At 42.8% G+C, this 27890-nt stretch overlaps 1 protein-coding gene across 1 annotated transcript in view; it reads right to left on the bottom strand.

The window, feature by feature from the left end:
* MYO5C (myosin VC) overlaps window positions 1-27890 on the bottom strand; it is a 117557-nt gene that overhangs the window by 30244 nt on the left and 59423 nt on the right. Inside the window, exons 18-32 of the mRNA XM_005685762.3 lie at window positions 27568-27679; window positions 24323-24534; window positions 21690-21855; window positions 20278-20424; window positions 18177-18341; window positions 16824-16917; window positions 15960-16023; window positions 11681-11861; window positions 7144-7237; window positions 6793-6856; window positions 6634-6714; window positions 5087-5267; window positions 3238-3331; window positions 2456-2519; window positions 471-639 (exon numbers count right to left, since the gene is read on the bottom strand). Of these exons, the coding sequence (XP_005685819.2) occupies window positions 471-639; window positions 2456-2519; window positions 3238-3331; window positions 5087-5267; window positions 6634-6714; window positions 6793-6856; window positions 7144-7237; window positions 11681-11861; window positions 15960-16023; window positions 16824-16917; window positions 18177-18341; window positions 20278-20424; window positions 21690-21855; window positions 24323-24534; window positions 27568-27679 (1888 nt within the window). The remainder of the gene's footprint in view (window positions 1-470; window positions 640-2455; window positions 2520-3237; window positions 3332-5086; window positions 5268-6633; window positions 6715-6792; window positions 6857-7143; window positions 7238-11680; window positions 11862-15959; window positions 16024-16823; window positions 16918-18176; window positions 18342-20277; window positions 20425-21689; window positions 21856-24322; window positions 24535-27567; window positions 27680-27890) is intronic.

A 27890-nucleotide genomic window follows, 5' to 3' on the forward strand; every position in this document is an offset into this window, starting at 1 on the left:
TTTTGACAGGGGCATTTATAACTGGATGAATACTTTCACAGTTTAAAAAGTTAGCCACCTACTATTGTGATCATTTCATAGAAGAACACTTTGACTCTGAAAATTATGGGAAGAGCATTTCCCCAGAAGCAAGCAGAGGTCTTGGATGGGGTAAGCTTTGTTCAGAGAAGGTCACATATCAGCCTGGCATCCTCAACATGCTCCAGGCAAGGGTGTTGTCATCTCAAACAAGCACTGCCCCTGGGACAATGCTCAGGACCTTCCACTGGTCCTCTCTCAGCCTGTGTAAATCCCCTAGCTCCCCTGCAGTGGCCGTAAGCTCAGAGGCCATCTGTTTTTTGAGAAAAGGAAACACACTCCTCTGGTGAGAGGTGGATGCTACTCATTAGATGCTTGGGGTGGCCTGTCCCCCCTTTCAATGATACCTGCACATAGGCAGTCATTTATCAACAGGTTAGAAAACTTCTCACCCTCTTCTCCATAGTGAGACGAGATGCTTCCTGCTGGAAACTACTCTTGACTTCATTTTCAGTTTCAAATTGTTTCCTCAAGTGCTCACTGGCCTCCTGAATTTCTTGAATCTTATCCATCAGCTTCTCTTTCTCTTTGGTATGTATTTCATTTTGGGCTTCTACAGTCCTGAGGAAAGGATTAGGAAGTTTTGGTATCAGTTTGACCATCATGAAAAATCAGTGGAAAAATAGTTTGGCCAACTTAAGTATAAAACAAATTGTACCTGAATAGGGGAGTACTCACAGTGGGGGAAGAGACCAGGGTTAGTGGGGTATAAAAGTCCACAGCTGCTTCAGTCTCTTAACCTGATGAAAAGTTCTCATCCTCACCTGCCCACACCCCTTGATGGCTCCCATAAGACATCCATACCCACTCATACCCACCCTTATGACCAAAAGCCCAGTCATTATCTCCTTTGTGAAAAGCCTGGGTTCAGATACTCAAAAATCCAGGGATCAGAGAGAGAAGAAAAGGGAACCCATCCAGAGTACCAAAATGGTGCCCACCACTTTGCTACACCTGGCTCCGACCCTCCCAGTGAAGAAATTCTCTCTGGGATGTAGAGTGTCTATTTATTTTTCTTGAAATTAAGTATCCTGATGATTTTTAAATTGGAATGGAACCTGAATGACAAGTTTGACATCTATTCCTCTGATGATAAATAATAATATGAGTCGATTTTAATCTGATTAGGATAACCAAATGATTGTGAATAAAATTGTGAATAAAATTCACAGTAAAGAAGTCAGGGTAACTGACTTTTCAAAAGATTATAAAATTTTCCAAAATATTTTTACCATACAAAAGCACAATCTAATCTAAGCTATAAAAATATTAGTTGATATGAGCAATGTTATGTGGTATGGAAAAACACTAGGATATAAAATGGTTCCCTATTAATGAATGTAAAGCTCTATAATTACAATTCTAACTTGAGTTACATACAAATAATTAAATCTAGATTTTATTATGAAAGAACTGAATTAAAATAAAGCTTTAAAAATGTTTTAAACTTATGATCCAGTGATTCTATGAATGTTTGTCAACTTCTCCATGATGGAAAAGTCAGCAGGAAATGCATAATCTTTCTATATTTCTAAGAGAGAGGAAAGAACCCACACACTCTGTGTCTGTACATGAGTATGACTGAGGGAATTCACCACTCTGATTGACTGGAAGAAGTTCAGTGATTAGTGGAAGTAAATTACACAGGTAAGAATCTTGGAACACAAGGCACTAAGAAAATTGAGGGTTTGGGCAAATGCCTCACTCACCTTCGCACCTTTGTGTATTTGTCAATACTCAATGTGCGTTTTAAATGAATTAAAACACCACTATCTGATTATTCTTTTATCTGCTTCTCCAGAGAAATGGTTAAAATTTCTATTAAAATAATTTTTGATAGAAAAAATTTTACACAAAGTTTCTCAACAAGCTGGCCACAAAACATTTTTCTCACAAGGTTCCACCAGGTACTCTGTTGGTCGGGATGTAATTTGGGGGGGTGGTGGTTATCAAATTAAGATTCTCTATCAAAATGGATTTTAAGCCGCACCCTAAGTGGCCTGCTGAGAGAAACACTGTTCTCTCTCTTATGGTATTATTTTATCAGTTTTTTGAAGATATAATTTATGCATATGGCATACTGTTCTAAGGGCATAAAAGGGTACACAGTGAAAAGCAAGTCTCCATCTTCTGGGCACCAGCCACCCAGTTACCCTTCCTGCAGGCAACGAATGTTTCATCTCTTGTACATTATCCCAGAGGAGGGTGTGTGTGTGTACACAAGTATTTATTTTTACACTTGAAGTCTAACAAATCATATACCTTAAGAGTATCTTGCTTTTGTGGCTTAATAACCTTCTTCGGTATCTCCCACAACTTCAGAAAAGCAAAGCATTACACGAGTGTGGGCTTGAGGTACATGCAGGTTGACACTTACTTTCTCTGTGTTCCTTCTTCTTCTCGATTGTGATTCAACTGATTTGATAATTCTTCTAGTTTTCCTAAGACAAGAAGAGCTATCAGTCCTTTGGGGGGGCCATACAACTGCATTTTGATTTGGGTTTGATCATATTTTCAGTTATCAGGGGTTCTAAAATGCACCCAGCTAGAGATTATGTTTCATTTGGTCTGAACAATGTTAAAAAACTTCTTAAGCCATTATTTTAAAATTGTGATTTTTCACATAAAACCCTGGATTTCCATTTTTTCTTTAAAAATAGGAATATCAAGCAACACTGGAGCCTGAGATCTTAGTTGGCAAAAGTCAACAGGGCTTGCTTGGAGGCAGCTGCTGCCTTCAAATGCCTGTGAATCTTACTGTACTCTCCACACATCCGACTTTCATATTTATGTCACCTGTCTAAGTCCATGGAGAATCAGTTTGACAATGACCTTTTGGTCATTTCCTGGATACAGGAAACCATTTTCTTTTTTAAAAAAACTTTCAATTTTATACTGGAGTAAAGCTAATTAACAATGTTGTGACAGTTTCAGGTGAACTCAGCCATACATATACATGTATCCATTCTCCCCCAAACTCCCCTCCCATCCAGGATGCCATGTAACATTGATCAGAGTTCCATGTGCTGTACAGGAGGTCCTTGTTGTTCACTCATTTTAAACACACCACTGTGCACGTGTCATCCCCAACTCCCTAACCACCTCTTCCCCCAACAGGAAACCATTTTCTAAAAGCAGGTTCATGAGGGTTCCGGTTACCTTTCATGGTTTCAGTTTGTTCATTCAGGCGGATTTCAAGATCTCGCTTCTGTTTTTCCAGTTCTGAAATTTGTTGTTTAAAGTCTGGGATCATCTTCAGAGAAGAATTGGAAATATTAGAATATGAAACACTCTGATGTATGAACTTTAAAATCCCAGAGCTGCTCAGAAGCAAACTAAACTGCCTAGATCTTTAACTCCATGGAACATATGCCTAGATCTTTAACCCCATGGAACATACATCTAGTATAGTTATGTAACACAGCTAGCCAAGGTATTAGACTGGATGAAATCATGTTTTTTACCTCAAGACCTAGACACAAATACCAGCATGCTCACAGTGTGTGGTTCTCACCCAGCTGCACCCTCGACATCCCCGAGGGCCCCTGGAGGGGTACCATCTGTGAGGACTTCTGGGAATTCTCTGCTGAGCTGAGGGAGGGATGATGGGAGGAATGACAACCAGTCTCTTTGGTTCAGAGACATCATCTCCTCATCTAGAAATAGGAGAATCATCTCAAGGAGATGTGCCCTGTGAATTCCAGGCCACGCACTGCTTTCTTATCAGAGGTCTGGAATGATCCAATAAGTTTCATTATCTTCTGTCCTTGTCTAACTGTATGCTTGTTTAAATGTCCACCATTTCCACTTGTAGTCAGGTAAAAGTGAAAGTCACTTAGTCATGTCCGACTTTTTGCGACCCCAAGCACTATACAGTCCATGGGATTCTCCAGGCCAGAATACTGGAGTAGATAGCCTTTCCCTTCACCAGAGGATCTTCCCAACCCAGAGATCTAACCCAGGTCTCCCACATTGCAGGCATATTCTTTACCAGCTGAGCATAGTCAGGTAAGGAGAGGTTTTTTTTTTAATTGTACATGTTTATGAAAACACCTGTGCCTCTGAAGTCAAGATGAAAAATACTTGTTTGATTCTGCAATCGGATCTCACTGCAAATTCGTCATTAAAATTTCAGCCAAGGAGTAAACAAAAATGAGCAGGTCCTTAACTAACACATCTGCTGTGCCCAGGGTCATTTCTCCTCACCTGCTGACACATCCCTGAGATTTCCTAATACTCCCAGGCTAGGCAGAGGAGGAAAAGCCAGTAAAGAAGTTGAGAAGGAGCAACCAGTGAGGTGGGATAAGAAACCCAGGAGAGCATGGTGTCCTGGAAGCCAAGAGAACAATAAACAGGAAGAGGGAGTGATTAAAAACATTACCAAATGCTGCAGAGAGATTAAGACGAGGGTTAGCGGGAGGGACACACTGCAGCACGGGGTGGCCACAAACAGGAGGTGAGTGGAGATACCACAGCCAGATGGCATGGAGAAGTATGGCCAAGTCCCCCAGAGAAAGGGGGCGGTGGCTGCAGGGGGTATGGGGTTAAGAAAGGCATGTTTTTGATAATTAGATTCCTAAGGCATTTCTTCATACCAGTAGATAAAAGTGAGAAGGAGGAATTAGACAAATGCAGTGGAGAAGAGCAGGCATCATGGAAGAAGTAAGTTGTTGAAACAGTGAGATGAAGAGCTAGAAGAGGGCAACTGACTTTCTACATGCAAGCCCCTCTCAAGAGGTACCTTTTTATCTTTATGCTTTTTGTGACTTTCCAAGGGGTTAGGGCTAGACTTAACATATATAAATTTAAAAGCACACACAAATCACAGAACTCAGACTCATCCTATGGTAAACACTTTCAAAAAGCTTTCCAGGCTGGTGTAATTTTATAGTTTTATCTTCTGAACCAGTTATTTCACTCCTGGAAAATGTAATTTGTTTTCCCGCTGAGACACTGAACTTTACTTCACTAAAGCATAACATCTCTAGAATAAAGGCTGAGATCATACCATGTTTTCTGATGTTAGCCTGGTAACTTCATGACGGATACTTTCATTGATGTCATTCTCTTCTCTAAATAATTTCTGCAGGTGGTTGATTTCCTGACTTAGATGCACCACTTTGAAGTTCAGAGCTTCAATCTCCTTTTCATAGCAATCCTTCTGGGACTGGAAATGGTTCTCCAAAACGCTGTGAGAAGAATGGTCAAGAAGTTAACCACATGGTCTTTATCCTGATGACGACTCTCAGCAGTTATGAAAACCCACAATCAGAGCCAGGTGCTAAGCACATAAAGTTTACCTGTGTACAAAAGGTTACAGGCTATGGAATTAGTAATGTATAATTACAAACTCCAGCTATGTGATGTTATGTAGTGTTAACATGTAGTGGGTGATAAAACATTTTTAGACATTATTAAAATTATGTTTCTACTCTAATAATTAAAAATACGCTCTGTTTGATGCAACAACGATAAAGAAGCATGTCACCATACATTTTTCAAAACCCATAGTATGTACAACATCAAGAGTAAACCTTAGCGTGAACTACTGACTCTGGGTGATAATGGTGTGTCAGTATAGGTTCACTGGTTCTAACAGATGCGCCCTCTGGTGATATATGTTGATGATGACTGTGTGTAGGGATAGGAGGTATGAGGAATTTCTGTACTTTCTGTGAACCTAAAACTGCTCTAAAAATAGTTTATTAATTTTTAAGAAAGCAAACATCTTAAACACATCTATATATCTAGGAAAGTGAAAGTGAGAGTTGGACCATAAAGAAGGCTGGTGGTGAAGTCACTAAGTTGTGTTGTATTCTACCGACCCCATGGACTGTAGCCTGCCAGGCTTCTCTGACCATGGGCTTCTCCAGGCAAGAATACTGGAGTGTGTGGCCCTTTCTTTCTCCAGGGGATCTTTCCAACCCAGGAATTGAACTCGGGTCTCCTGCACTGCAGAAGGCTGAGTGCTGAAGAATTGATGCTTTTGAATTGTGGTGCTGAGAAGACTCTTGAGAGTCCCTTGGAGATCAAACCAGTCAATCCTAAAGGAAATCAACCCTGGATATTCATTGGAAGGATGGATGCTGAAGCTGAGGCTCCAATACTTTGGCCACCTGATGCGAAGAGCTGACTCACTGGAAAAGACCCTGATGCTGGGAAAATCTGAGGGCAGAAGAGGGTGGACATGAGTTTGAGCAAACTCCGGGAGACAGTGAAGGACAGGAAAGCCTGGCATGCTGTAGTCCACAGGGTCACAAAGAGTTAGATATGACTTGTAACTAAACAATAACAACAATATATCTATAGCAACACTGGCTAACTTGTTTGCTATAATCAGTTTTCATTGTATAGGTTATGTGTTTTACTACTTAGCCAGTTATCCCACAAAGAGATTGTTCTTCGTTATTACACTAATTGCTCATCCTCGCAGATCCCAGCGATTATTAGACCATTCTGTAAGGAATTTACTTTGTCTATCAAATCTATGAAAAGTAGATTTTTTACTTTGCAATAGTATTTTGTCTCTGAAAAATCCTGAGGGAAATTTCTCACCGTGTTGCTTTCTTTAGTCCTTCGTAAGCAAACCAAAGTTCTCCATCCTCATTTAAATGTTCCAAATCTTCCAGAGAGAGCCTGAAACATGAGGGTGAGAGAATCATTTCTCTCGTGTGTTATGTGTTTCTAAATACTTGTTCACGCAAAAATGATTACCTGCTTCTTACATCTTCAATGTCATAGCTCTCAAGAAGTTGTCTGGTAATCTCTGACATCTTTTCTGAGAGGAAAAGGCAGAACTGGAATAAATTACATTTTTGCATAATTTCTATTTTCCCATTTCCTTTTTTAGGGCCCAGTTGTCTAGCCCTACAGACTCTCTAGCTAACCATCTCATCAGCTAACTTACTAGCTATCCAACCAACCAACCATGAAGCCAACCAACTATTCAACCTTCCATATACCCAACCAACCAGCCTCAGGCCAAAGGACACACTGCCTGAGTGGAGACACCTGTGATGCATTCAGCCTGCCTGCCATGGACTCAGTGACTCATATTTTCATTACCTCTCATTTCCCTTTTCTGGGACTGCACATGTTTTTCCACATCTATCTTCTGTGTCTGAAGTAACTCTATCTCCTTTTCAAACTCAGAGATCGTCTGAATCCCAGCAATGACAGAACCATGTGAAGAAAAAACAGCTGTCACAATTTACAGCAGACAAAGGGAACACTATTACTGTATATTTATCTATGCAAGTTGTCCTCACTGCAATTTCTCAGTTAAAATCTTGTTAAACCATCTCTGCTCATAAAGTTTGGCCATAAAGTATTGTTTAACTATCTGAGCTACTCTTATTCTCACATGTACTTGGTTGTATCAATAGAGTTAGCCCCTCTACTATATAAAGGGAAAAAGTAACCCCTTACTACTTGGGGTGGGGAGGGGAGGTGAGGGAGCTGAGAGAAGTCCAGGCACAAGGGCCAAGTTCTCTCTCACTGTATGATGAAATCTTGCACATAAAAAAGTGGGCAAAGTCATCAGCTATTTAGGGTTCAGGCTCCAGCTAGGCTTAGATGGGACCCAGTGGCAGGACCAGGGTGTGCCCTGGGTCTGTGGGAGTTGGGAGTGAGGGCATGGTCCGAGTCCAGGAGGGGGACGAGGCTGCTTGTGGGGAGGAGGCTGCATTCTGCCTGTATTCACCTGTGAGCTCAGGTTTGTACTTGTGTAGATGTGGGAGCTGTACAGAGATGAATAACCCCTCCTGGATATTTTTTTCTGTTCTTGTGACAGTTGTCATATCAGTGTGTACTTAAAAAACAAAACTATCAATACTGGTGAATTTTTGTGTGGCCATTTAAATTTTTGAAATTTTGCATTATCTAGTCATTGAGCTCAGTCATGTCCAACTGGCTCTCACAACATCTTTAAAAATTGATTGCTATTTCTTTGTATCATTAAACACAAAAGCTTTTAAATTACTTTTCCTTAAAATGTACTTATAAACAGAGCTGAATATTCAGCTTGCCTTAAAAACGGGGAGGGATGTGCTTTAAAATTCAAGCATTTAACAGAAAACATAGTCAAAGTATTTTTAGTTTAATATGACTCAATTTTTAGGTACAATTTTCAGAGATGAGCTGGAACTGATGTAAGGCCAGACATTTATATATATGATCTCCCTAAATTGATGGTAATTCTTAAGAAGGCTTATCAATTAAGATTAAGTTTGGCTAATATAAAAATGAGATGTGCCCTTTTTTGTTACTGATTAAAACACAGAGATAGAAAATCCAAGACTGAGAGAATGGCCCCAGGTAATTTCCAGCTCAATTACTCCACTATCCCTTTCAGCAGCTCCTGTTCTTGTGGTTCAAAATATCTGCTGGAACCCCAGTCTCTGACCCACATTCCAGGTGGCAGATAGAGAAATGGAAGTGGAAGAGAAAAGGGTATACACCTTATCTTTGAAAGTAAGCACCTCCCAGAAGCATCACTTAACAATGGAACCCTTCCATTTATGTTACCAATTCATGGAGTTATAACTAGAGACAAAGGAAGGTAGGGATTGACACAGGAAAGCCATGCATCTAGATTGCTATTATTATTTTTAATTAAAAAACAAGGAGAAAATATATGTATAGACGATAACCTGCAGCTTCTGTTACTGAAGTGTGGTGTAACAGTGTTTGGGACAGATAAAATTTTGCCTGTGAAATTGAAAAAAAAAAAAAAACCAGTCATCAAAACTAGTGAATTTTTGTGTAGCCACTTAAAACATTTTTTATTTTACATTGTCTAATCATTAAGCTCAGTCATGTCCAACTCTTTGTGACCCTAAGGACTGTAGCCCACCATGCTCTTCTGTCCATGAAATTCTCCAGGCAGGAATACTGGAGTGGCTTATCATGCCCTTCGCCAGGCGATCTTCCCGACCCAGGAACTGAACCTGGGTCTCCCGCGTTGCAGACAGATTCCTTACCATCTGAGCCACCAGGCAAGCCCATTTCGTATTGGGGTATAGCCAATTAACAATGTTGTGATAGTTTCAGGTGAACAGCAAAGGGACTCAGCCATACGCACACTTGTATCCATGTTCCCCCGAACTCCCCTCGCATCTCTGGATATTTTCTCAGTTAGCCTAAGTGTTTAAAGGTTACACAGCTCTTGTTTCCACAGTGGGTGAAAAAGGAGATCAAGTTGGCATGTTTTGATCATTTTACATATATGACCTCACCCTTGTAACATGCCTATGAAGTGAGTAGAATGACTAGAAAACTGAAGATGCAAAAGGGTTACATGGATTGTTCAGGGTCACATGGTGAGCTGCCAGGACCTAGGACTATCCATCCTCAAGCTCCACTCTCTGTATTGTTAAAGTAAATGTTCCAAGTCATATCTGTATTTACCTATTGTTGTTTAGTTGCTCGGTCATGTCCAACTCTTTGCAACCCATGGACTGTAGCCCACCAGGCTCCTCTGTCCATGGGATTTTCCAGGCAAGAATACTAGAGTGGGTTGCTTCTCAAAGGGATCTTCCAGACCCAGTGATTGAACCTGCATCTCTTGCATTGGCAGGCAGATTCTTTACCACTGAGCCACCAGGGAAGCCCTTATTTAGGTATAGGTGTTTACCTATAGGCTTATTATAACAGGTATAAATGATGATAATGGGTTTGTTTTCTTTGAAAATCAGACTAATCTCCTTCATATACCACACTGAAGAGTTCAGATCATAGTTTTAGCCACCAGAGAGGAAGTGAGTAGCCAATATTGGTGCCTCACCCCAAGGGCAGCCACGTAATCTCATAAGACACAAAGTGCAGCCAGATGATGTGACTCCCAGATTGACATCAGTCTTACCTGGCTGCCAAGGATGAAGGGCTCACAGGTATACTGTGGTCCTTCTGGATTCCACAGTCCAATCTACTATTTTAAACAATAGGAAATCAGAGCCCAGAGAATATGGGCAGTTCTGCTAAGAAATTCAGGTATGAGTCCATGACATGTCTTCTAAACTATGCATGGCTATTCCATGATGATTACAGATGATATTTGTGTAACTGTAACAATTATTCTACTAACATGTGTTTCACGTATCTAGTGGAAACTTAAAAATTTTCCAATCTCGCTAAAATGGTTTGCATTGAAAAATGGAGGGAGAAACAAGTTTAGATGTTTTTAGCTGATCCTACTCCAATCCCAAAGAAAGGCAATGCCAAAGAATGCTCAAACTACTGCACAATTCCACTCATCTCACACACTAGTAAAGTAATGCTCAAAATTCTCCAAACAGGCTTCAGCAATACATGAACCATGAACTTCCAGATGTTCAAGCTGGTTTTAGAAAAGGCAGAGGAACCAGAGATCAAACTGCCAACATGCAATGGATCATCAAAAAAGGAAGAGAGTTCCAGAAAAACATCTATTTCTGCTTCATTGACTATGCCAAAGCCTTTGACTGTGTGGATCACAATAAACTGTGGAAAATTCTGAAAGAGATGGGAATACCAGATCACCTGACCTGCCTCTTGAGAAACCTGAATGCAGGTCAGGAAGCAACAGCTAGAACTGGACATGGAACAGCAGACTGGTTCCAAATAGGAAAAGGAGTACGTCAAGGCTGTATATTGTCACCCTGCTTATTTAACTTATATGCAGAGTACATCATGAGAAACACTGGACTGGAAGAAGCACAAGCTGGAATCAAGATTGCTGGGAGAAATATCAATAACCTCAGATATGCAGATGACAACACCCTTATGGCAGAAAGTGAAGAGGAACTAAAAAGCCTCTTGATGAAAGTGAAAGAGGAGAGTGAAAAGGTTGGCTTAAAGCTCAACATTCAGAAAACGAAGATCATGGCATCTGGTGCCATCACTTTATGGCAGATAGATGGGGAAACAGTGGAAACAGTGTCAGACTTTATCTTTTGGGGCTCCAAAATCACTGCAGATGGTGACTGCAGCCATGAAATTAAAAGACGCTTACTCTTTGGAAGAAAAGTTATGACCAACCTAGATAGCATATTAAAAAGCAGAGACATTACTTTGCCAACAAAAGTCCATTTAGTCAAGGCTATGGTTTTTCCAGTGGTCATGTATGGATGTGAGAGTTGGACTGTGAAGAAAGCTGAGTGTCGAAGAATTGATGCTTTTGAACAGTGGTGTTGGAGAAGACTCTTGAGAGTCCCTTGGACTGCAAGGAGATCCAATCAGTCCATTCTAAAGGAGATCAGCCCTGGGTGTTCTTTGGAAAGAATGATGCTAAAGCTGAAACTCCAGTACTTTGGCCACCTCATGCGAAGAATTGACTCATTGGAAAAGACTCTGATGCTGGGAGGGACTGGGGGCAGAAGGAAAAGGGGACGACAGAGGATGAGATGGCTGGATGGCATCACTGACTCAATGGTCCTGAGTCTGAGTGAACTCCGGGAGATCGTGATGGACAGGGAGGCCTGGCGTGCTGCGATTCATGGGGTTGCAAAGAGTCGAACACGACTGAGCGACTGAACTGAACTGAACTGAGGAGACGTGAAGCTGCTCTCTCTCGTGCAGGTCAGATAAGTCAGCCAAGAGCTCGTGGATGAGCGAGGAGTCCTACCTTTGCCTGCTTGCTCAGCCGGGCCACTTCCCCTTTCAGGCCATCAGAGGTGACCCGCTCTTCCTCGAGCTGACACTGCAGTTGCATCTTCTCATCCTTGAGAGCTTTAATTTCTTCTTTCAAAGACCGGATCTGCTTCTCATAATCTTGTGTTTTCAGTTCAAAACTTTTTTCAAGAAGTCTAAGCATCAAAAGAAAAATTTGAACCATTTCTAAGGTCTTTACCCTTAATTAGAACTACACATCATTTTGGAAATAAGAGGAGACTCAGAAAGGAAGAGCCAAGTGAAGACCTATTGTGAGGATGGTGGCATTATTTTTATAAGACTGTTTTTATGTCCCCTTAGGTTAAGGCAGCTTCTTACATCTTCAGAATCAGAGAATTGTGGCTCTACAGTGATCATAAACAGGGAACACAGGAGAGGGAGGCTGAACTTAAAGACTCAATGGTTGTTGGGGTACTATAGCCCCCAAGCCACCCTGGTTCCACGTGGCCCCCTAAAGGGACCACTTCACTCAGCAAAGACCTTGGCACATTCTGCCAAGTCCTGTCTCCTGCCTAAAATCAAGGATCCTGGAACAGCTTGGCTTAGTCCTAAACAGGTTAATATCGACATTTAATAAGGAAAAGGGTCCAGCTTGCCAAACATTTTAGAATAAACTGCAGCAAATCCAGATACCCCAAAGGCCACAGAAAGCCAGTTCCTTGTAAGAAGACTGCACAATTAAATACAGGGTAAGTGCCCAAGAAAATAACCCCAGACAGATACAGAACCTAGACCAGCCCCACACAGCCCACAGGGGCCCAGTCAGAATTGAAGCTGTCCAAGGAGCTCTGTGAGTTTATTATATCATCTTCCCACCTGCTGGGCTGTCAACTCAGTCCATTTTATGACTTGCTTTTATAGTACAATGGGGAAAATCCTGAGGAAAAGAGTCATATTCCCAATAGGATTTTGTTTCTTTTCTTCTTATAGATATTAACAAACATTTAAACTTTGTTTTCAGATTAAAAAAAAAAACACACACAAAACAAAAACTACAGTGCTCCTAAGAGTCCAGGAAAATATATTTGAAGAAGCAAATTGCAACCAGAAATCTTATGTAAAGAGAATCTTAAGACTTGTAGTCTAAGACTTGTAAGCTGACCGGGAGTGTGCCCACTGACTCTGGGACCCTTGAGCCTCTAGAGGGTTGTGATGGGACAAGTTTTTCCCAGTCAGCTGACCAGGGACCACACTGAGCTGTGGGAGAATGCTGAAGAGGACTGTAAAGAGCTCAGGCTGGCTCTCTAGCCCCTGCTTGAAATGATCGCTCCTAAGTGGCCTCAGATGACCAGGAGATGCCAAGAGCTGAGCTCCTCTCTTCTAAAGCTAAGAATTAATGGAAAAACAGACTTTTCAAAGTCTGTTAACTAGCCCTATTTAAAAACTGATGTAAATATGATCCAGCAATTCCACTCCTAGGTATATATGCAAAGAAAAAGAAAACACTATTTTAAGAGAATACATGCACCCCAATGTTCATAGTAGCACTATTTATAATAGTCAAGTTATGGAAGCCATCTAAGGGTCCATCAACAGATGAATGCATAAAGAAGATGTACATATATACAATGGAACTCTGCTGCTAAGTCGCTTCAGTCGTGTCCAACTCTGTGCGACAACCCTGTGCGACACCATGGACGCCAGCCCACCAGGCTCCCCCGTCCCTGGGATTCTGCAAGCAAGAACACTGGAGTGGGTTGCCATTTCCTTCTCCAATGCATGAAAGTGAAAAGTGAAAGTGAAGTCGCTCAGTCGTGTCTGACTCTTAGTGACCCCGTGGACTGCAACCCATCAGGCTCCTCTGTCCATGGGATTTTCCAGGCGAGAGTACTGGAGTGGGGTGCCACTGCCTTCTCCACAATGGAATGCTACTCAGGCATAAAAAAGAAAAATTTCCATTTGCAACAACATGGATGAAACTGAGGGATCTTATGCTTAATGAAATAAGTCAGACAGAAAAGGACACTGTGTTTTATAGGTGGAACATTAAAAAAAAATGAATATAGCAAAGCAAACAGACTCATAGAAAACAAACCAGTGGTTACCAGTGGGGAGAGGGAAGGTGGAGAAGCAAGAAAGGGGAAGGAGATTAAAAGGTTCAGACTACTTACAGACTACTGTGTATGATATAAATAAGCTACTAGGATATATTGCATAACACAGGGAATACAGCTAACATTTTATAATAACTACAAATGGAGCATAACATATAAAAATTTTGAACCACTATGTCGTACACCTGAAGCTAAAATAGTATTATAAATCAACTACACATCAAAAGGACTTCCCTGGTGGCTCATACAGTAAAGAATGTGCCTGCAACATAGAAGAGCTGGGTTTGATCCCTGGGTTGGGAAGATCCCCTGGAGAAGGGAATGGCTACCCACTCCAGTATTCTTGCCTAGAAAATTCCTTGAATAGAGGAGCCTGGCAGGCTACAGCCCAAAGCATTGCAAAGAGTTGGACAGTACTGAGCCACTTTCACATATGCACACACATACATCAAAAGAAAAAAAATTGATGTAGGATCATGAAACACTTTATGTATACATTAACTCTTGGAGTTCTTCAGTGACACTCTCTCCCCTGACTTCTCGGCATCCTGGCCCCCTCATCCAGACCCAGGTTCTTCTGCTAACTAACTTCCCAGGAAAGTTGTATATGCTGCCACCAAGACAACACTGTGCCATCTAGCCTCCAACAGAGATGCCAGGAATGTTCCATCTCTTCCCAGCACTCTGCCATGCAGCCCTATCTGGAGATCTGAAGACCTGTGAATTTACTCCTTAAGAGAGAGCAGCACAGACTGGAGCCTTTAGATCTTAGCAAAGCGTTTGTTGAGACAGGAAATATGGGGCTGGTACAGTTCAAGGTTATGGGGACCTGTCTTTTTAACTAATTTTTATTGGAGTAGAGTTGATTTACAATGTTCTGCTAGTTTCTGCTGTACAACAAAGTGCACCAGTTACACAGATCTACTCTCTTTCAAATTCTACTCCCATATAGATCATTATAGAGCACTGAGTTCCCTGTGCCATACAGTAGGTCCTTGTTAGTTATCTATTTTAGACACAGTAGTGAGTATATGTCAATCCCAATCTCCTGATTTATCCCTTTCCCCCTTGGTAACTGTAAATTTGTTTTCTAAATCTGTGACTCTGTTTCATAAATAAGGTCACCTGTATCATTCTTTTAGATTCCTCATGAACGCATTATCATATGCTATTTATCTTAGTCTGACTCCACTCAGTATGACAATCTTTAGGCCCATGTCACTGCAAATGACATTATTTTGCTTTTATTTGTACATATATATATATGCACACCTTCTTTGTCCACGCCTCTGTTGATAAACATTTAGTTTGTCTCCATGTTCTGACTGTTGTAAGCAGTGCTGCTATGAACGTTGGGGTGCATATAATATTTCAAATTATGGTTTTCTGTAGATATATGCCCAGGAATGGGATTTCTGGATTATATGGTAGCTCTAATTTTAGTTAAGGAACCTCCACACTGTCTTCCATAAGGGCTACACTAATTTTTATTCCCACCAACAGTGTAGAGAGTTCCCTTTTCTCCACACCTTCTAGCATTTATCGCTTGTAGATTTTTTGATGATGGCCATTCTGAACGGTGTGAGGTGATACCTCATTGTAGTTTTGATTTGCATCTCTCTAATAATTAGTGATATTGAGCATCTTTTCATGTGCCTCTTGGTCTTCTGTATGTCTTATTTGCAGAAATGTGTATTCAGATCTTCCATCCATTTTTTTTTGATTGGGTTGCTTTTTTCATATTGAGCTACATGAGCTATTAGACCTGCCTTAACTTTTGTGAGATAAGTGACATGCCTTACTGTCTGGCACATGAGTCAAGTTTACAGATACAATGTGAGGGTGGGGGCAAAGAAGGACGGTTTATTTAAGAGGCAATAATTCTCATCCTTGGACTTGAAAGCTGAAGAAGGTGGCAGTCTCTGAACTTCTGTCTTGGTAATAAAGAGAAAGCAAGATATTCCCAGTGGTCCACTGTGCCCATAACTCCAGAACCTGTGCAGTGTCTGAAATGTGCACCCTTGGGGAGGTAGCTCTCACAAAGCTGTCTCTCACTTCCTAAAAATATCCACACTGTGCTCTCCTGTGTTTATGATCTGCAACCTGCAAGCTGAGAAGCAAATTAGAAAACAGCAGAGAGAAGGAAGCAGTGGCTTTAAAGCAAATGAGATTTCATACACTCTTTGTTGTTCTTCTTTTTGTACATCATCAAAGAGCTGCTTGGTGAGGTTATCCATTTTTTCTGTGAAAAGAGAATGAATGCTCTTTGAAATAGGTGTGAAAAGCAATGCCTCAATTGTTTCACGCCACATTTAAGAAAGTAAGAATGTAAGAACAATCAGGTGGTACTTATTATTAATGGGACTTAAGATGAGAGTGTAATTATAATTAGAATTCTGCAATTAGAATCTGAATTGGACAAGTACAGACAGACAAGCTAGGCTGCAGATGGCTGCTCCACACGCCAAAGGAAACTGACACTGCTGGTCCCAAGGGTCTGCACCTGACAGCCCAGGGCTGACGTGGCTCAGTGCTAAGGAGGCATCTTTGTTCAGGGCCAGGACTGGGTACCACTTACACTGGGTAACTTGGCCAGAGCTAAAATTTGAGTGCAAATCCTTGGCAAGCCACAAACATTATCCCAGCATTGCCCTGACAATGCACGAGGATGACTATAAAATTTTTAAAAAATGAGATTCTGAACGATCCCTGTTACCACCACCCACAGTCATCACTCCCTCCCCATCTTCTGATAGAACAGCTCCAGGCTTACGGCCCACCCAGCTGTACTTTGCAAATGGCCCAGGAGATTCTGAGGCACAGACAGGGACTATTGTGCTCTGATAAAAGTTGCAAACAAGCCAGGTGAACCTGCAGGGTACAGTTGCCACAATTTAAATACAGTTATTCTCTGTGGAGGGTTTTCTCATTACACCACATCCTTCTGGTTCAGTCTGGAACGTGATTCCCGCCCAGGGCCCATTTCCTGAAGGACTAGGCTTGTGACCCGGTGAATGTGCATCGGGCCACCTTGGGCTTTACCTTTCAACTCTTCAGTCTTCTCTTGAAGCTTCAGCTGTATTTGTTCTTTCTGTATTTCCAATTCTGAATTATGCTTCTGAAGCTTTGCCAGTTTCTAGCAAAGGGAAGGGGAAAAATGGTTTTTTGAAAACCTTGCTTTGAGCTTCATCACCATTGCCTGCATATTTTTAAATTAGTTATTTTTCGGTCTCGGCGCCCATCCATAGGTAACAGCTGGCAGCAGCCCACTGTGAGACACTGTGTTTAGCTCCACATGCAAGGGCTCCATGTGACTTCAATAGACACTAGTTCCCAGCCTCATCCAACAAGGGCTGAAATCAAGGAGAAAGAACTAAATCCAAGGTCTTCCCAAAGTCAAGGCAACTCCTCTGTCTTTTTATTGGCTAAAAATAGCCAGGGTATTAACACAATAATACATTTAATGTAGGAAATTTATGATATAAAGTGGATTCACACTTCGAGAGTCTTATGACTCAGGAAGGACGTATGATCACAGGAGTTCTCCAGTAAAGTATCTGCTGGGCTGGCAGCTGGGGGCCCCTGGGTGCTGATGGCTGGTGACTGGCAGTGTGGGAGATGCCAGCCTCTGTGTTGGTGCAGCCGGGTACCTGGTCATGGGAAGGGCAGAGGGAAGCCCGAGGACTCCAAGCTGTCACCACTCTGGGTGTTGTGGGACTTTAGAAGGTGCAGAATGGATAGTAATAAATACTGGGCTTGAAAATATCAGCTCACGCTTTTGCAGGGCTATATGAGTCACTTGGCTAAACTATTTCACCTGACAACTTTGTCCTCACAGTAATTCTGTTAGTCCCTTTTTGTTATTCCCATCTTCCATATGAGGAAACTAAAATTCAGAGAGGGTAAGCGACTTGTCCAAGTTTCCCAGACAAAGAAGATCTAAACCTGGGACATCTGGTTTTTACATCTACTGCTCTTTTCACTACGACACGGAGATGCAAACCTGCCCACGCTTTGCACTGCTGCTCTGGGGATGATGCTTCCAGGGTGCATGTCAGGTGGACAAGTGACAGGAGACCAAGGTCATGCTGGATGAGAGGGAAACATTGACTAGGGCCCTTTCTCAGGGCCTCCATCACTTCACACAAGTGGAAGGCAGTGAAAACCTTACAGTGTGCTTCTTGAAGCACGGGTCTCCTCTTCCCCCTACCCCCTTTCCCCCCAGACTCTAAGCCTCAGATCTCCCTCCTCTAAAATGCAGGCTTTCTCTGGTAATGGAAGCCAACAGCAAAATCTGATTTCTCTGCAGAAGTCATCTCTGTGGGAAATGCTGCACCGTGATCTCTTCCACAGAAAGACTCACAAGCTACGCCCACAGTCATTTCCAGCACAGACCTCTTCCACGGAAGCCCTGTATCGCATCCCCTTCTCCTCATAATTCTGCCTGTGGGCGGCCGCTCTGTCCAGTTCAGATTCCAGTTTCTGAATCTTCTCCACGTCACCGGCCCGAAGGGCAGCCAGGCTGGTCAGCTTCTCCACCAGCCCATGGTTCTCTTTGTTCTGGAGGAAAGAAACATCAGATACTTAGGGGTTTATCCAAAATAAATAAGCTATTCCATTAGCTTCTCGCAACTTCTCATCGAAGTGGGAGGTTTTTTTTTTACACTGACCACGGTTATCATCACAGTGGCCTGTAAGCAACTTCACCGGTGAGAAAAGGGAGGCGGAGCTGCTCAGACAAATGCTTTCCTGAGTTGGTGGATCTTTTGGTCCAAACCCTGGAGCTCCAGGACAACCCTAGTTCTGTGAGGTAAACTGGGTCCTCTTCATCTCCCCAAATTCACATGTTGAAGTCCTAGTCTCCAGTACCTCAGAATGTCACTGTATTTGGAGATTTGGTCTTAAAAGACGTAACTAAGGTAAAACGACGTCATATGGGTGGACCCTGATTCAGTATGACTGGTGTCTTTATAAGAAGAGAATAGGACAGATGTGAGGGGAGGGGAGATGACGTGAAGACACACGGGGAAGAAGGTTATGTGTAAGCCAAGGAAAGACACCTTGGAAGAGACCAAAGATGCCAACACCTTGATCTTACACTTTCAGCTTCCTGCACCGTGAGAAAATAAATATCTGTTGTTTAAGCTGCCCTGCCTGTGCTGGCTTATCCTGGCAGCCCTAGGACATGAGTACCTGGAATGGAGCTCAGGCAGTGTGGGGTCTCCCACAGGCCCTGCTCCCAGCTGGTCAGGGCTGTTTTTCAGGGCTGTTCCCCACCAGCAACATAATATGCAGAACTGCTGCACAGCAACACAGGGAAGGGAGACCGTATCAAAACCTCAGGTTTCTGGTTTGCACATTCACCCATTCACCAAGGACTCCTATGATGTAGCTTAGCGCTACATTTAAAGTTTATTGGAGGAGAATCTGATTATTACTTGGGACAGATGCAGGAGTGAGTTTTATAGATCTGGACACATTCCTGGACATAGCCTTCCCACACTGACTGAGGGTGTATGGAGTTTGGGGTGGTTTTTTTCCTATCAGTAGGAACAGAATGGAGAATCTTCCCAAACTAGGCAGAGCTGTAGTCATACCACATGGACCTTTGGGGAAGTAACAAATGGCAACTGCTCTGGGCCAATGCAGCTCCGAGGGAGCATGGCTTGGCATGAAGGTAGCATCTTTGTGCAAATTAGAAAAAGACACTCATGCCTCAAGGCAGTACAACTTTACACCAAGACACATGGGCCGGCAAGTGAAGTTACACTGGACTTCAGCTCCACCTCCTTTCTTGGGCAAGTGCCCTTGTGCAGTGTGCAACCTACACACTCGTGTGTATCAGCCCTTTACAGTGTACTTCTGCTTCCTAGCTCAGGCAGTCCATAGAAACTGTTTAAACCTCCTATCATGGGCATAAATCTTAACAGTGTTGACAAAAAATTAATTAATCAATAGTAAATCTAAAAAAGAAATAAAGTATTTTATTTGAGTCAACCTGAGGATTATAAGCCAGGAGACAGTTTTTCAGAAAACTGGTGACTGTTCCACCTGTTAGAGATCAAAACACCAGTATATAAGCTTTTCAAACAAAGGGCTATACATCAAAGTAAAATACTGATATTTTACACAGTCCAACAAGCAAGTAGCGAATCACTGTGACCCCTTACAGACTTTGAGCAGACTCTTATCTCTTAAGGAGCTACCTTGCTAGTTGGTAACTGAAGGAAATTGCTTTCTTTTGTGGGGGTGGGGAGGGGTGTTAAACAGACATTTCTGTGTCTTCTAAGGGGACCCAGTTGTTGCATAGTGCAGATGCGCAATGTCCACTAAAGGGGATAACATTTGGCTCAAATGGCAGAGAAAATTTTATGTTCAATTTTTCTTGTCTTGCCTTAAAATAACTTTATTTCATCAACAGCATAGTTCAGGAACTGGTCTGGGACTAAAATCTGTTAGAAAGCGTAAATATGAAGGATGCATTATGAACACTTACCTGGTCTTCTAGCTTTTTCTGCAAACGCTGAACTCTGTAAGTGAGCTGAATGTTGAGCACGAATCGTCGGATATTCTGAAATCTGCGTCTGGCCAGCCATGCCCTGGCATATTTCTGAAGGATCATAGCCTTGTGTTCCTTTAGCATCTTTAAAAGAAGATTTTGTGAAATGCAAAATGGGTCTCCCCTGTTTTTTCTCATCAACTCTTTCAGTGTTGAGAGATGTAACTACCAGAATACTCCTACAAGGTGAAATACCAATTTTTTGTAATCAACCCACACAATTCTGTTTACCTATTTGTTTTCAGATTTTTAAAAACTGAACTCTAGTTTACTCACAATGTTGTATTAGTTTCAAGTGTACAGCAAAGTGATTCAGCTATACCTATATATATATTCTTTTTCAGATTTTTTCACTATAGGTTATTACAAGATATAGTTCCCTGTGTATACTCTGTGTGTAGTCTTTGTAGTTTATCTGTTTTATATATAGAAGTGTATATATGTTAATCCCAAAGTCTTAATTTTTCTACTCCCCTCCCACTATCCTTTTGGTAACTAACCCTATGTTTGTTTTCAATGTCTGTGAGTCTATTTCTGTTCTGTAAATAAGTTCATTTGCATCATGTTAAAAGATTCCACATATAAGTGATGGCATATGATGTTTGTCTTTCTCTGATTTACTTCACTTACTATGGTAATTTCAAGCCTCATCCATGTTGCTGCAAATGACATTACTTCACACTTTTTTAATGGCTGAATAACATTCCACTGCATGTATGTGCCACGTCTTGTTTATTCATTCATCTGTGAATTGACATTTAGGTTGTTTCCAGGTCCTGGCTACTGTAAACAGCACTGCTATAAACATAGGGGTGGGTGCATCTTTTCGAATTAGAATTGGTTCTAAATATATGCCCAGGAGCGGGATTGCAGGATCATATGGTAACTTTATTTTTAGCTTTTTAAGCAACCTCCATATGTTCTGCATAGTGGCTGCACCAATTTACATTCCCACCAAAAATGTAGGAGTGTTCCCTTTTTTCCATAACCTTTCCAGCATTTATTATTTGTAGATTTTTTGATGATGGCCAATCTGACTGGTGTGAGGTGCTACCTCACTGTACTTCTGATTTGCATTTCTCTAAATAATTAGTGATGCTGAGAATCTTTTCCTGTGCCTCTTGGCCATCTGCATGTCTTCTTTGGAGAAATGTCTATTTAGGTCTTCTGCCTATTTTTTGACTGGGTTGTGTTTAGTAGTATGAACTATTTGTATGTTTTGGAAATTAACCCTTTTTTGGTAGCATCACTTGCAGATATTTTCTCCTACCTAGACTTTGGAAACAATAACCAAATCCTAGCTGCAGCAGACACATATGAACAGACATTCATATCCCAGAAAGTCACACCTTTTGATACCTCCTCCTTGCCAGGAATCCTCGGGTGTAGGCCTGGATGGTGATGGTGGCCACGCGAATCAGCTGGTACAAGTTGCGGACGAGATACGCTCGACAGTACTTCTGAATGACAATGGCTGCCCACGCTTCTTTTAAGGCAGTGGCAGTAACAGCTTTCCTTGATTAAAAGAATGCAGAGTAAACCTGCTACCAATGTGGCACTGACTTCCACCCCAGAGCAACCAGCTTGCGCAACACTTCTTAACTGAGGCATATTCCAAAGTTCTGCAAATTATGCATTAAACGTTGGAATGGTTTACGCTAACGTCTAGTCAAGATCAGTGTTATTATTTCTTTCCATCCTGATCCGAACATGGATCTGTTCCAGGAACGAGGCACCACAGGGGAACTTTCCCACTCTTCACGTTCAGGCCGATCACCTCACCATCACTCACATACCCACAAAGGCTGTAACAACATAACTGTGCTTTGGCATTGCACTTGTCCATTCATCTAGTGATTCATGTGGGAGATCATGCTGGCACCTCCAGATCAGGGGTTGAAAAACTATGGCCTTGGGGCCACAGCTGCACCCTCCCACCTGCTATTATCACATTTTGTTGTAATATAGCTGCACTTATTATTTACATATAGCCCATGACTGATTTCATGCTACAAAGGTGGAGTTTAATAGTTGTGAAAGAAACTGCAAGACCCTCAAAAGCCCAAGTATTTGCCCCTTACAGAAAAACTTTGTCAACTCCTATCTGACGGCCTGGAGGTGAGGAGAAAGTTCTTACCTGCAGAGTTTACTACCTTGTAAAACAGACTTAGAAATGGTCAAGTGAGATAAGAAGAAAAATAAAATTACTACTAAAAGATCTGTAAGGGAGATCTTACTGAACTATCATTCTGCTTGGGAAGAACTGACATGTCAGCCAGGCTCGACAGAAAAGTAGCATTTCTGAAGACAGTAAAGGCTGGAAAAGGCATTTCAGACTAAGGGACAGGTGAAGATATGGAAGCCTAGCAGTGCCTGAAACATTCAGAAAAAGAGAATTTGTCTGGAGTTGCTGGAATATAAGATACATGGAGAAAACTGGTAGTTAGTGAGGTGAGAAAAATAGATGAGGACTGTTTGTTATCAAAATATGTATTTACTGAACACGTACTATGTGACAGCCGCTGTGCTGGGTCCTAGACATGGATGCAGGGGCAACCAGGCAAGTATCATCCTGGTCCTACCAGAGCGTCCATGCTTATGGCTCCATCCAAGCCACGGGGACCCATGAGTACCATGTCAAAGGCTGAGTGCCCTTCCCTGGGAAACAGGGGCCACCGCAAGCATGAGAGGCAGGAGCAGGAGCTCTGAGGTGCTGCTTTAGAAGTCAGGAAGGAGAGGCAGCGGGTAGAGGGCTGTGCTGTAGAGTGAAACACAAATGATGATGAAGGCTCCATGCAGGGCAGGGGTGTGGGAATGAAATAAGCGGGACAGACACAGGAGGCAAATGGAGGAAGCATGAGTTTGGGGAAGACAATAACTCTGGACTTTCCTGCTCTGGGGACTCTTGCTACTAACTAAAACCAGAGGCTTGAGAGGGAGAGCGAGGCTGACTGTAAGTGTATGTAAGATGGTTGCCTAGGGGAGCGTGGGCCAGGAGGTAGGGGCAGGGTGGTGGAATGGCAAGCCCAGTTTGGGGTGTGCTGAGATGAAGGCTGTAGTGTGTCAGTCATGTGGAGGAGCCCAGATACTGCTGGAGGTCAGGCATAAGGCTCAGGATGAGGGAACCTGAGCTACACAGCCTATCTTTAAAAACCTGGCTCTCCTACTACAGTCACAGTAAGGGAAGGAGGGAGGCTGGGCAGACACAGAGATGCACACGATGCTATCCAGGAAGGATGCTCGTCTTGCTGGCCATCCCAGGACAGCCTCTTGGGAGCACTCACAGAGGGGTGGGATGGCTGTGTCCTCCACTTGGGCAGCCCTATCCAGAGGACGCATTGCTTGCAGGCAGAGCCTTGCTACAGTCTCCTCAGGCATGGTCTGCCCCTCTACCTGCAAGTTAGGTTGGTCAGTGGTGTCCTAACTCAGAAGCTTACTTGGACCTGATCACCCTTAGGCGTTTTCAGTTCCCAAGGACTAGCAGCTCAGCCTCTCTACCTGGTCTCACCAGGAATTCTGGCTCTCTTCAGCAACACCCTGATCAGGGCTTTCTCTCATCAAGGTCCTGGTTGCCACCTCTGCCATGGGGGGACAGAGTCAGCACCACCTGCCCCCAAGGACACACCCGTCTGCTCTGTCCACAGGTCACAGCCACCTGTAGACCCACACACACATCTGCGCCTGGGTCCTGGGAGAAAAGAGGCCCCACCCCCTGGAGGTGATAGGGAAGAAAGTCGTACAGTTGCTCAAGTTTTCTTGGTTCCAGCTCAGAGGGTAAAGAATCTGTCTACAATGCAGGAGACCCAGGTTTGATCCCTGGGTCTGGCAGATCTGGAGAAGGGAATAGCTATCCACTTTCCAACTGCCTGAAGAATTCCATGGACAGAGGAGCCTGGCAGGCTACAGATCACGGGGTCTCAAAGAGTTGGACATGACGGAGCGACTAACACTCGCTGAGTTTTCACTCCTGGTTCCAACATACCTCACAGTTTGCTGACCCCGGAAGTACTGCTGGATGATCAGGGCCGCTCGTCTCTCTCTGAGGAATTTTTTTCTCTGCAGCCAGCCACGGACATGCTTTTGTATCACAATACAACCCTGCCTCAGTTTATCCAACCGGAGTTTTTCTAAATAAGCCACTTGCCCTGCTCTGAAGAAAATTTTGGTTTTACCAAACTGGTACTGATTAGAATCCTGGAAGAGAAAAATGACATAATCAGAACAAACTGTCAGATTTTCTACGGTATTTGGAAAAGATGTTTAGAGATTCAAACACACCACTAATATTATTATTATGACATCTCTGTTCTTTGACATAAAGAGGAAAACTTCTGATTGTGACCTGGAAGTTTATGTTTTATCTTTTTTGTTTAAAGACTCTTTGGGAGAAGAAGTGGACAGGAGGGTGAGGGGTGTGTCTTGGGACGAGGAGGGATGTTTGCATTGTGGGTGATTCTCAACTGGGCTGCTGGGGAGCTCCAGCCACTTATAGGTGGTTTTCACAGAAGAGCAGAGGTGCCTGGAAAGGCTTCATTTCTGTCTTCATGTGGCGTCTCTTCACCACTCTTCCAACAACATGAGAGAAGAGTCTTTACATGGATATCACCAGATGGCCAACACCGAAATCAGACTGATATATTCCTTGCAGCCAAAGATGGAGAAGCCCTATACAGTCAGCAAAAACAAGACTGGGAGCTGACTGTGGCTCAGATTATGAACTCCTTATTGCCAAATTCAGACTTAAGTTGAAGAAAATGACGAAAACCACTAGACCATTCAGGTATGACCTAAATCGAATCCCTTATGATTATACACTGGAAGTAAGAAATAGATTTAAGGGCCTAGATATGATAGAGTGCCTGATGAACTATGGATGGAGGTTCATGACACTGTACAGGACACATGGAGCAAGACCATCCCCAAGAAAAAGAAATGCAAAAAAGCAAAATGGCTGTCTGAGAAGGCCTTAAAAATAGCTGTGAAAAGAAGGGAAGTGAAAAGTAAAGGAGAAAAGGAAAGATATACCCATTTAAATGCACAGTTCCAAAGAATAGCAAGGAGAGATAAGAAAGCCTTCCTCAGTGATCAGAGTAAAGAAATAGAGGAAAATAATAGAATGGGAAAGACTAGAGATCTCTTCAAGAAAATCAGAGATACCAAAGGAACATTTCATGCAAAGATGGGCTCAATAAAGGACATAAATGGTATGGACCTAACAGAAGCAGAAGATATTAAGAAGAGGTGGCAAGAATACACAGAAGAACTGTACAAAAAAGATCTTCATGACCCAGATAATCACGATGGTGTGATCACTCACCTAGAGCCAGACATCCTAGAATGTGAAGTCAACTGGGCCTTAGGAAGCATCACTATGAACAAAGCTAGTGGAGGTGATGGAATTTCAGTAGAGCTATTTCAAATCCTGAAAGATGAGGCTGTGAAAGTGGTGCACTCAATATGCCAGCAAATTTGGACAACTTGGGAGTGTTTTCCAGTGGCCACGGGACTGGAAAAGGTCAGTTTTCATTCCAATCCCAAAGAAAGGCAATGCCAAAGAATTCTCAAACTAACGCACAATTGCACTCATCTCACATGCTAGTAAAGTAATGCTCAAAATTCTCCAAGTTAGGCTTCAGCAATACATGAACCGTGAACTTCCTGATGTTCAAGCTGGTTTTCGGAAAGGCAGGGGAACCAGAGATCAAATTGCCAACATCTGCTGGATCATCGAAAAAGGAAGAGAGTTCCAGAAAAACATCTATTTCTGCTTTATTGACTATGCCACAGCCTTTGACTGTGTGGATCACAATAAACTGTGGAAAATTCTGAAAGAGATGGGAATACCAGACCACCTGATCTGCCTCTTGAGAAACCTGTATGCAGGTTAGGAAGCAACAGTTAGAACTGGACATGGAACAACAGACTGGTTCCAAATAGAAAAAGGAGTACGTCAAGGCTGTATATTGTCACCCTGCTTATTTAACTTATATGCAGAGTACATCATGAGAAACGCTGTGCTGAAGGAAGCACAAGCTAGAATCAAGATTGCTGGGAGAAATATCAATAACCTCAGATATGCAGATGACACCACCCTCATGGCAGAAAGTGAAGAAGAACTAAAAAGCCTCTTGATAAAAATGAAAGAAGAGAGTGAAAAAGTTGGCTTAAAGCTCAACATTCAGAAAACTAAGATCATGGCATCTGGTCCCATCACTTCATGGCAGATAGATGGGGCAACAGTGGAAACAGTGGCTGACTTTATTTTTTTGGGCTCCAAAATCACTGCAGATGGTGACTGCAGCCATGAAATTAAAAGACACTTACTCCTTGGAAGGAAAGTTATGACCAACTTAGACTGCATATTAAAAAGCAGAGACATTACTTTGCCAACAAAGATCCATCTAGTCAAGGCTATGGTTTTTCCAGTAGTCACATATAGATGTGAAAGTTGGATTGTAAAGAAAGTTGAGCGCCAAAGAATTGATGTTTTTGAAGTGTGGTGTTGGAGAAGACTCTTGAGAGTCCCTTGGACTGCAAGGAGATCCAACCAGTCCATCCTAAAGGAGATCAGTCCTGAGTGTTCATTGGAAGGACGGATGTTGAAGTTGAAACTCCAATACTTTGGCCACCTGATGTGAATAGCTGACTCATCTGAAAAGACCCTATTGCTGGGAAAGATTGAGGGTGGAAGGAGAAGGCATCACCGACTCAATGGACATGGGTTTGAGTAAACTTCGGGAGTTGGTGATGGACAGGGAGGCCTGGCATGTTGCAGTCCATGGGGTTGCAAAGATTCGGACACGATTGAGGGACTGAACTGAACTGAACTGGACACCTCTCCTCTCCTGGCTATCAGAGCTACTTCCCCCATTTCTCTTCTGTCAAAACTCATGGCTTCAGCAACCTTTTAAATCCACACTGAGAGTCACGACCTGGCTTAATGACTGTCTAGCTGAGTGTGTAACATAAGTTAGGCCCACAGAAGTCACTGGGTTGCAGGAGAGTACAGCAGGACAGGAGGACTTGGTGGGGTAGGGGAGGGACCCTGAAGGTGAGTCCTGCTGTTGGGAGATGAAGCCCCATGAATAAGTCTGCTCTGACCTCCTTAGCACACAGACACTCGGGCACATCTTTCTTCCCAGGCATTCATGACAGTTACGGCCCCGAGACACAGGCAAAGATGAGGCAAGTGCTTGGGAGCCCATGATTCCAGGAAGGAGGACTGACCTGGATGAGCCGGTGTAAGACCACTTTGCACACCTCCTTCTTATCGCTGAAAGAAAGCTCCTGCTTGGTCATGAGGATCCCGTAGCGGCTGTAGAACTCAATGTATGTCCACCTGGAAAACCAAGGCAGACCTGAGGAGGCAGGCTGGAGGAAAGCACGTGCTGTCTGTGGACCCCACAGGCTTACTTGCCACTGTTTCGGGGACATGGCCTTGACCTTTGACCCAGAGCTGCTGGGACACCGCCCAAGCCTCACCTGAGCACACTCGTGTGCTCCCTGGATGACTTTTGTTAATGCTCCACTTTAACAACTGTCTCCCCCGC

Source organism: Capra hircus, chromosome 10 (genome assembly GCF_001704415.2).
Source record: "Capra hircus breed San Clemente chromosome 10, ASM170441v1, whole genome shotgun sequence".
Taxonomy (NCBI): domain Eukaryota; kingdom Metazoa; phylum Chordata; class Mammalia; order Artiodactyla; family Bovidae; genus Capra; species Capra hircus.